Genomic DNA, 10,000 nt, shown 5'->3' with positions numbered 1-10,000 from the left:
ATTTTGTTGCTTTGATAACTTGGGATATTTTGTTGCTTTGATAACTTGGGATATTTTGTTGCTTTGATAACTTGGGATATTTTGTTGCTTTGATAACTTGGGATATTTTGTTGCTTTGATAACTGGGGATATTTTGTTGCTTTGATAACTTGGGATATTTTGTTGCTTTGATAACTGGGGATATTTTGTTGCTTTGATAACTGGGGATATTTTGTTGCTTTGATAACTTGGGATATTTTGTTGCTTTGATAACTTGGGATATTTTGTTGCTTTGATAACTTGGGATATTTTGTTGCTTTGATAACTGGGGATATTTTGTTGCTTTGATAACTTGGGATATTTTGTTGCTTTGATAACTGGGGATATTTTGTTGCTTTGATAACTGGGGATATTTTGTTGCTTTGATAACTGGGGATATTTTGTTGCTTTGATAACTTGGGATATTTTGTTGCTTTGATAACTTGGGATATTTTGTTGCTTTGATAACTTGGGATATTTTGTTGCTTTGATAACTTGGGATATTTTGTTGCTTTGATAACTGGGGATATTTTGTTGCTTTGATAACTGGGGATATTTTGTTGCTTTGATAACTTGGGATATTTTGTTGCTCTGAATGCGGTCTAAATAGTTGGAAATAAATTACTTTGAGCCTTGTACTTCGGCAAGTTATGTATAACTGTGACTGTGTGACTGTGTGAGTGACTGTGTGTGTGACTGTTTGTGACTGTGTGACTGTGTGAGTGACTGTGTGTGTGACTGTTTGTGACTGTGTGACTGTGTGAGTGACTGTGTGTGTGACTGTTTGTGACTATGTGACTGTGTGAGTGACTGTGTGTGTGACTGTTTGTGACTATGTGACTGTGTGAGTGACTGTGTGTGTGACTGTTTGTGACTGTGTGACTGTGTGAGTGACTGTGTGTGTGACTGTGACTGTGTGACTGTGTGAGTGACTGTGTGTGTGACTGTTTGTAACTGTGTGACTGTGTGAGTGACTGTGTGTGTGACTGTTTGTGACTGTGTGACTGTGTGAGTGACTGTGTGTGTGACTGTTTGTGACTGTGTGACTGTGTGAGTGACTGTGTGTGTGACTGTTTGTGACTGTGTGACTGTGTGAGTGACTGTGTGTGTGACTGTTTGTGACTGTGTGACTGTGTGAGTGACTGTGTGTGTGACTGTGTGACTGTGTGAGTGACTGTGTGTGTGACTGTTTGTGACTGTGTGACTGTGTGAGTGACTGTGTGTGTGACTGTTTGTGACTGTGTGACTGTGTGAGTGACTGTGTGTGTGACTGTTTGTGACTATGTGACTGTGTGAGTGACTGTGTGTGTGACTGTTTGTGACTATGTGACTGTGTGAGTGACTGTGTGTGTGACTGTTTGTGACTGTGTGACTGTGTGAGTGACTGTGTGTGTGACTGTTTGTGACTATGTGACTGTGTGAGTGACTGTGTGTGTGACTGTTTGTGACTGTGTGAGTGACTGTGTGTGTGACTGTTTTTGACTGTGTGACTGTGTGAGTGACTGTGTGTGTGACTGTGACTGTGTGACTGTGTGAGTGACTGTGTGTGTGACTGTTTGTAACTGTGTGACTGTGTGAGTGACTGTGTGTGTGACTGTTTGTGACTGTGTGACTGTGTGAGTGACTGTGTGTGTGACTGTTCGTGACTGTGTGACTGTGTGAGTGACTGTGTGTGTGACTGTTTGTGACTGTGTGACTGTGTGAGTGACTGTGTGTGTGACTGTTTGTGACTGTGTGACTGTGTGAGTGACTGTGTGTGTGTGACTGTGTGACTGTGTGAGTGACTGTGTGTGTGACTGTTTGTGACTGTGTGACTGTGTGAGTGACTGTGTGTGTGACTGTTTGTGACTGTGTGACTGTGTGAGTGACTGTGTGTGACTGTTTGTGACTGTGTGACTGTGTGAGTGACTGTGTGTGTGACTGTGACTGTGTGACTGTGTGAGTGACTGTGTGTGTGACTGTTTGTGACTGTGTGACTGTGTGAGTGACTGTGTGTGTGACTGTTTGTGACTGTGTGACTGTGTGAGTGACTGTGTGTGTGACTGTTTGTGACTGTGTGACTGTGTGAGTGACTGTGTGTGTGACTGTTTGTGACTGTGTGACTGTGTGAGTGACTGTGTGTGTGACTGTTTGTGACTGTGTGACTGTGTGAGTGACTGTGTGTGTGACTGTTTGTGACTGTGTGACTGTGTGAGTGACTGTGTGTGTGACTGTTTGTGACTATGTGACTGTGTGAGTGACTGTGTGTGTGACTGTTTGTGACTGTGTGACTGTGTGAGTGACTGTGTGTGTGACTGTTTGTGACTGTGTGACTGTGTGAGTGACTGTGTGTGTGACTGTTTGTGACTGTGTGACTGTGTGAGTGACTGTGTGTGTGACTGTTTGTGACTGTGTGACTGTGTGAGTGACTGTGTGTGTGACTGTTTGTGACTATGTGACTGTGTGAGTGACTGTGTGTGTGACTGTTTGTGACTATGTGACTGTGTGAGTGACTGTGTGTGTGACTGTTTGTGACTGTGTGACTGTGTGACTGTGTGAGTGACTGTGTGTGTGACTGTTTGTGATTGTGTGACTGTGTGAGTGACTGTGTGTGTGACTGTTTGTGATTGTGTGACTGTGTGAGTGACTGTGTGTGTGACTGTTTGTGACTGTGTGTGTTACTGTTTGTGACTGTGTGAAACTTTATGTGTGACTGTTTGTGACTGTATGTGACTGAGTGTGACTATGACTGTGTGACTGTGTGTGTGATTGTGTGTGTGTGTGACTCTGTATGTGTGACTGTGTGTGTGTGTGTGACTGTGTGTGAGACTGTGTGTGTGTGTGTGACTGTGTGTATGTGATTATTTGTGACTATGTGTGACTGTGACTGTGTATCTACAGGCTCTGTCCTCACTCAGACTGAACTTGCGACCTCCCAGATGGTAGCCATGAGTGTGACCACCACCACCACCTGACCACGACAGGTAGTGGCCAGGCTACCTCCTGGCAGGTGGTAGTCATTTTCCCAACACTTCACAACAAACCCACAGAATCTTTCTGAAACGTAATGAGAATAACCTAAATAAATCCAAAGTAGCCAGCCTTACGGACACTTTCTTCCACAATATAAACTTGACTGTCTAATACTTTGAGGAATATAGACTGACAGTACACGTTATCTATAGGATATGTCTAAGGACTAGTTTCTAGGGTTTTTGTGCACGTATATACCCTTGCGCTTGTGCACAGGATGTCAGGTGCACAGTAAACTAGCCGCTTGGCCGCTCAAAATGAATTCAATCACATTGTTTTTTTTATTTAAAATCGCAATATTGAGTTCTGCATGTGCTTAACTGTACTTGCGTATCTTACAGGCGTATATACTTTATGTCGTATATATGCGTAACCTTCTTTTATGTTTACCGTGAATGTTTACCATGGGTATCTACCATGGATATCTACCATGGATGTCTATCATGGATGTCTGCCATGGATATCTACCATGGATGTCTACCATGGATGTCTGCCATGGATATCTACCTTGGATATCTACCATGGATGACTGTCATGGATATCTACCATGGATATCTGCCATGGATGACTGCCATGGATATCTACCATGGATGTCTGCCATGGATGACTGCCATGGATATCTACCATGGATATCTACCATGGATGACTGCCATGGATATCTACCATGGATATCTACCATGGATGACTGCCATGGATATCTACCATGGATGTCTGCCATGGGTGGGAGAGTGTTGCGTGGTGTGGATAGGTTTCTCTTCTGATGTGAGATTTGAAAAACTAATTTCTCTAATCCTCAGCGGGTGGTCATGTCAATCACATTCTTGGGCAGATGATCTCGCCAGTCTGAAACGAAGACACTTATCAGGTTAAATGTTCGTGTTTTGGTTAGTGTATAACAACCATCACACTGACAACCACTACTAACAACCATCACACTAACAACTATCACTAACAGTCACTCACCATCAGTATTAGTGCTTGGTGATGGTGGCACCGTAGAGACTGTTTTCACTGTCGTGTGAGGAGTAGGGGCGAGTGCCACCAGTCTTAGAGGCAGTGTCACTAAGAGGCAGTGACACTGCCAAGTACTTCCTGCTGCTGCTTCTCTCTATTGCCTCCATTCCTTGCCCTAGGAGGAAATGATGTAGATTAGGGATAAATAGGTAGGGAATGGAGTGGGTGAGGGAGGGACAGGACTGGGTGAGGGGGAGACAATAGTGGGTGAAACAGAGACAGTAGTGGGTGAAATAGAGACAATAGTGGGTGAGAAAGAGACAGTAGTGGGTGAAACGGACAATACTGGGTGAAACAGAGACGACAGTGGGTGAAACAGTGACAATAGTGGGTGAAACATAGGTGAAACATTCAATCGTGGGTGAAATAGAAAATAGTTGGTGAAACAGAGATAATAGTGGGTGAAACAAACAATAGTGAGTGAAACAGACAATAGTGGATGAAACAGACAATAACGTGTGAAACAGTGACAATAGTGGGTGAAGCAGATGTGAAACGTACAACAGTGGGTAAAATAGACAATAGTGGGTGAAACAGGCAATAGTGGGTGAAACAGAGACAATAGTGGGTGAAACAGACAATAGTGGGTGAAACAGAGAATAGTGGGTGAAACAGAGACAATAGTGGGTGAAACAGACAATGGTGGGTGAAACAGAGACAATAGTGGGTGAAACAGACATTGGTGGGTGAAACAGAGAATAGTGGGTGAAACAGAGACAATAGTGGGTGAAACAGACAATGGTGGGTGAAACAAACAATGGTGAGTGAAACAGAGAATAGTGGGTGAAACAGAGACAATAGTGGGTGAAACAGAGACAATAGTGGTGAAACAGATACAATAGTGGGTGAAACAGAGACAATAGTGGGTGAAACAGAGACAATAGTGGGTGAAACAGAGACAATAGTGGGTGAAACAGAGACAATAGTGGGTGAAACAGAGACAATAGTGGGTGAAACAGAGACAATAGTGGGTGAAACAGACAATAGTGGGTGAAACAGACAATAGTGGGTGAAACAGAGACAATAGTGGGCAGGGGAGACTGAATAAACATTTACTACTTATTTTAAACAAGGGGCACAAAATGCACCACAAATCATCATGTCTGTGCACTAAGTGAGGCTGTTTACTGTAGACTGTGACGACGGAAATAAACTCTGGGATTTGGACAAATACATGATCTGATGGCTATAATCATAACAATAATTTTGAAAGGGGTGGAGGAGTAAGCCAGTGGAAGGCCTCGGTCAGATGACCAAAAGCTCCAGCAGATGTAGGTCATCATATGAGTAAGACCCGTGTCAGGAAACATTTGTCCTCTTTCCTGACAAATCTTACCTAACCTAACCTAACCTAACCTAACTTAACCTAACATAACCTAACCTAACCTAACCTAACCTAACCTAACATAACCTAACCTAACCTAACCTAACCTAACCTAACCTAACCTAACCTAACTTAACCTAACCTAACCTAACCTAACCTAACCTAACTTAACCTAACTTAACCTAACCTAACCTAACCTAACTTAACCTAACCTAACCTAACCTAACCTAACCTAACCTAACTTAACCTAACCTAACCTAACCTAACCTAACTTAACTTAATCTATGCCATCTACGTTACGTGTTGAAATGTACTGAACCAAAAAACTAATTATGGTTAGTAAGTGAGAATTAGTCGACATAAACACAACAGATCCTCTGGTTTACTTCTAATAACTCAATCTGGATAATGAATTTAGTGTTTCGGTCGATGACGACCGTAACGTCTTCAAGGTTTGTAACACATTTGTGGGTTACTTGGGAACTGTTGCAGCTCGGATGATTTGTGTTCGACGTCACCTGTGTTGTGTCGGTTGCAAAAGAGACGAGTCAAGAGAAAGACGCAGGTGAGCAGAGCCAGCAGCAGTAACACTCCCAGCGTCCCTACCACCACTTGCTGCTGCTTCTGCGTCCACATACTGCACGACTCTGCAACACTCCCTCCAGAGTCTGGAGTCGTAACTTTAGACGTCATTTCTGTTTCTGTGGATAAAGTCACACTGCACTTACAGCCTTCTGTAATACCTTCAATCATATTATATTTACGTTCACCAATGTAAACACCTAATTAAAATTCCTTTACTCCATGTTAATTGCCGATCATTTAACGTTAAAAAATAAACAGTGTATATTCACTTAAGTGAATATTTTTGATACACAAAATGATTCGAATTTACATGAGTGAATGTATATGAAACATAACAATATGCTTCGTAAGTTTTATAATTATAAAACAAATGAATAGCGTTCTCAGAATCAGGTTTTATTATTGTTTTAAAACTGGTTTAGTCCTTAAGGATTAAGTGAGAAAAACCTTCATCAGAGTTGTCAACACGTACCACATACAAGGCAAAAAATATTATTATTACTATTATTATTATTATTATTATTATTATTATTATTATTATTATTATTATTATTATTATTATTATTTTCTGAAGTGGTAAACCCACGTGGGTGGTGTAGTAACTGTTACGTTACGTTCAACTTACCTTCTGGTGGTGTAGCAACTGTTACGTTACGTTATACTGACCTTGTAGTGGGGTTGTAACTTGTGGTGGGGTTGTAACTTGTGGTGGGGTTGTAACTTGTGGTGGGGTTGTAACTGTTACGTCACGTTATACTGACCTTGTGGTGGGGTTGTAACTTGTGGGGGGGTTGTAACTAGTGGTGGGGTTGTAACTTGTGGAGGGGTTGTAACTTGTGGTGGGATTGTAACTTGTGGTGGGGTTGTAACTGTTACGTCACGTTATACTGACCTTGTGGTGGGGTTGTAACTTGTGGGGGGGTTGTAACTAGTGGTTGGGTTGTAACTTGTGGTGGGGTTGTAACTTGTGGAGGGGTTGTAACTTGTGGTGGGGTAGTAACTTGTGGTGGGGTTGTAACTGTTACGTCACGTTATACTGACCTTGTGGTGGGGTTGTAACTTGTAGGGGGATTGTAACTAGTGGTTGGGTTGTAACTTGCGGTGGGGTTGTAACTTGTGGAGAGGTTGTAACTGTTACGTCACGTTATACTGACCTTGTGCTGGGGTTGTAACTGTTACGTCACGTTATACTGACCTTGTGGTGGGGTTGAAACTTGTGGGGGGGTTGTAACTAGTGGTTGGGTTGTAACTTGTGGTGGGGTTGTAACTTGTGGAGGGGTTGTAACTTGTGGTGGGATTGTAACTTGTGGTGGGGTTGTAACTGTTACGTCACGTTATACTAACCTTGTGGTGGGGTTGTAACTTGTGGGGGGGTTGTAACTAGTGGTTGGGTTGTAACTTGTGGAGGGGTTGTAACTTGTGGTGGGGTTGTAACTTGTGGTGGGGTTGTAACTTGTGGTGGGGTTGTAACTAGTGGTCGGGTTGTAACTTGTGGTGGGGTTGTAACTTGTGGTGGGGTTGTAACTTGTGACGGGGTTGTAACTTTTGGTGGAGTTGTAACTGTTACGTAACGTTATACTGACCTTGTGGTGGGGTTGTAACTTGAGATGGGGTTTTAACTTGTGGTGGGGTTGCAACTTGTGGTGGGGTTGTAACTTGTGGTGGGGTTGTAACTTGTGGTGAGGTTGTAATTGTTACGTCACGTTATACTGACCTTGTGGTGGGGCTGTAACTTGTGGTGGGGTTGTAACTTGTGGTGGGGTTGTAACTTGTGGTGGGGTTGTAATTGTTACGTCACGTTATACTGACCTTGTGGTGGGGTTGTAACTTGTGGTGGGGTTGTAACTAGTGGTGGGGTTGTAACTTGTGGTGGGGTTGTAACTTGTGGTGGGGTTGTAACTTGTGGTGGGGTTGTAACTTGTGGTGGGGTTGTAATTGTTACGTCACGTTATACTGACCTTGTGGTGGGGTTGTAACTTGTGGTGGGGTTGTAACTTATGGTGAGGTTGTAATTGTTACGCCACGTTATACTGACCTTGTGGAAGGGTTGTAACTTGAGGTGGGGTTGTAATTGTTACGTCACGTTATACTGACCTTGTGGTGGGGTTGTAACTTGTGGTGGAGATGTAACTTATGGTGAGGTTGTAATTGTTACATCACGTTATACTGACCTTGTGGTGAGGTTGTAACTTGTGGTGAGGTTGTAACTTGTGGCGAGGTTGTAACTTGTGGTGGGGTTGTAACACACACCATAATGTTATATTCCCTGCTATTCGTCACAGATAATTTGGTAACATCATCTTCCGTGTACTCAAGTCTTCTCTGCTTCCCACATCCATATACAGTTTCCAACACTGAATTTTTTACTCCCTGCAAAATAATTAATAATTAAAAATTCATTTGGGAACATCTCGCCTCTTTTCTGTAAGATTCCATCAGTAATAACATCCACAACTTAAAATTCTTTCACTAAACAGGAAAACAAAATGCGACCGAAGCTCAGTATATTAATGTTAAATTATTATCCGAGTCGCATTATATCAGCAGTAACACACCCAGGGAACCTTATTATGATACCTCAGTAATACTGAGAAATATCAGGAACACAGTGGGCTGCATCACAGTGGTCTGCATCACAGTGGTCTGCATCACAGTGGTCTGCATCACAGTGGTCTGCATCACAGTGATCTGCATCACAGTGATCTGCATCACAGTGGTCTGCATCACAGTGGTCTGCATCACAGTGATCTGCATAACAGTGGTCTGCATCACAGTGGTCTGCATCACAGTGGTCTGCATCACAGTGATCTGCATCATAGTGGTCTGCATCACAGTGGTCTGCATCACAGTGGTCTGCATCATAGTGGTCTGCATCACAGTGGTCTGCATCACAGTGGTCTGCATCATAGTGGTCTGCATCACAGTGGTCTGCATCACAGTGGTCTGCATCATAGTGGTCTGCATCACAGTGGTCTGCATCACAGTGGTCTGCATCACAGTGATCTGCATAACAGTGGTCTGCATCACAGTGGTCTGCATCACAGTGGTCTGCATCACAGTGGTCTGCATCACAGTGATCTGCATAACAGTGGTCTGCATCACAGTGATCTGCATAACAGTGGGCTGCATCACAGTGGTCTGCATCACAGTGATCTGCATAACAGTGGTCTGCATCACAGTGATCTGCATAACAGTGGTCTGCATCACAGTGGTCTGCATCACAGTGGTCTGCATCACAGTGATCTGCATAACAGTGGTCTGCATCACAGTGGTCTGCATCACAGTGGTCTGCATCACAGTGGTCTGCATCACAGTGGTCTGCATCACAGTGGTCTGCATCACAGTGGTCTGCATCACAGTGGTCTGCATCACAGTGGTCTGCATCACAGTGGTCTGCATCACAGTGGTCTACATCACAGTGATCCGCATCACAGTGGTCTGCATCACAGTGGTCTGCATCACAGTGATCTGCATCACAGTGGTCTGCATCACAGTGGTCTGCATCACAGTGGTCTGCATCACAGTGGTCTGCATCACAGTGGTCTGCATCACAGTGATCTGCATAACAGTGGTCTGCATCACAGTGGTCTGCATCACAGTGGTCTGCATCACAGTGGTCTGCATCATAGTGGTCTGCATCACAGTGGTCTGCATCACAGTGGTCTGCATCACAGTGGTCTGCATCACAGTGATATGCATAACAGTGGTCTCCATCACAGTGGTCTGCATCACAGTGGTCTGCATCACAGTGGTCTGCATCACAGCGGTCTGCATCACAGTGGTCTGCATCACAGTGGTCTGCATCACAGTGGTCTGCATCACAGTGATACGCATAACAGTGGTCTGCATCACAGTGGTCTGCATCACAGTGGTCTGCATCACAGTGGTCTTCATCACAGTAGTCTGCATCACAGTGGTCTGCATCACATTGGTCTGCATCACAGTGATCTGCATCACAGTGATCCGCATCACAGTGATCCGCATCACAGTGATCCGCATCACAGTGGTCTGCATCACAGTGACCTGCATCACAGTGGTCTGCATTAC

At 43.8% G+C, this 10,000-nt stretch overlaps 1 protein-coding gene across 1 annotated transcript in view; it reads right to left on the bottom strand.

Annotated features, from left to right (window-relative positions):
* Window positions 1-2,623: 2,623 nt before the first annotated feature.
* The window catches only part of LOC128691174 (uncharacterized), a 34,838-nt gene continuing 27,461 nt past the window's right edge, over window positions 2,624-10,000 (bottom strand). The window contains exons 3-6 of the mRNA XM_053780020.2: window positions 8,125-8,323; window positions 5,887-6,069; window positions 3,994-4,159; window positions 2,624-3,873 (exon numbers count right to left, since the gene is read on the bottom strand). Of these exons, the coding sequence (XP_053635995.2) occupies window positions 4,002-4,159; window positions 5,887-6,069; window positions 8,125-8,323 (540 nt within the window). The 3' untranslated portion in view covers window positions 2,624-3,873; window positions 3,994-4,001. The remainder of the gene's footprint in view (window positions 3,874-3,993; window positions 4,160-5,886; window positions 6,070-8,124; window positions 8,324-10,000) is intronic.

The sequence above is a fragment of the Cherax quadricarinatus genome, chromosome 27 (genome assembly GCF_038502225.1).
Source record: "Cherax quadricarinatus isolate ZL_2023a chromosome 27, ASM3850222v1, whole genome shotgun sequence".
NCBI classification, from domain to species: Eukaryota; Metazoa; Arthropoda; class Malacostraca; order Decapoda; family Parastacidae; genus Cherax; species Cherax quadricarinatus.
This window is presented reverse-complemented; position numbering and strand designations above follow the sequence as displayed.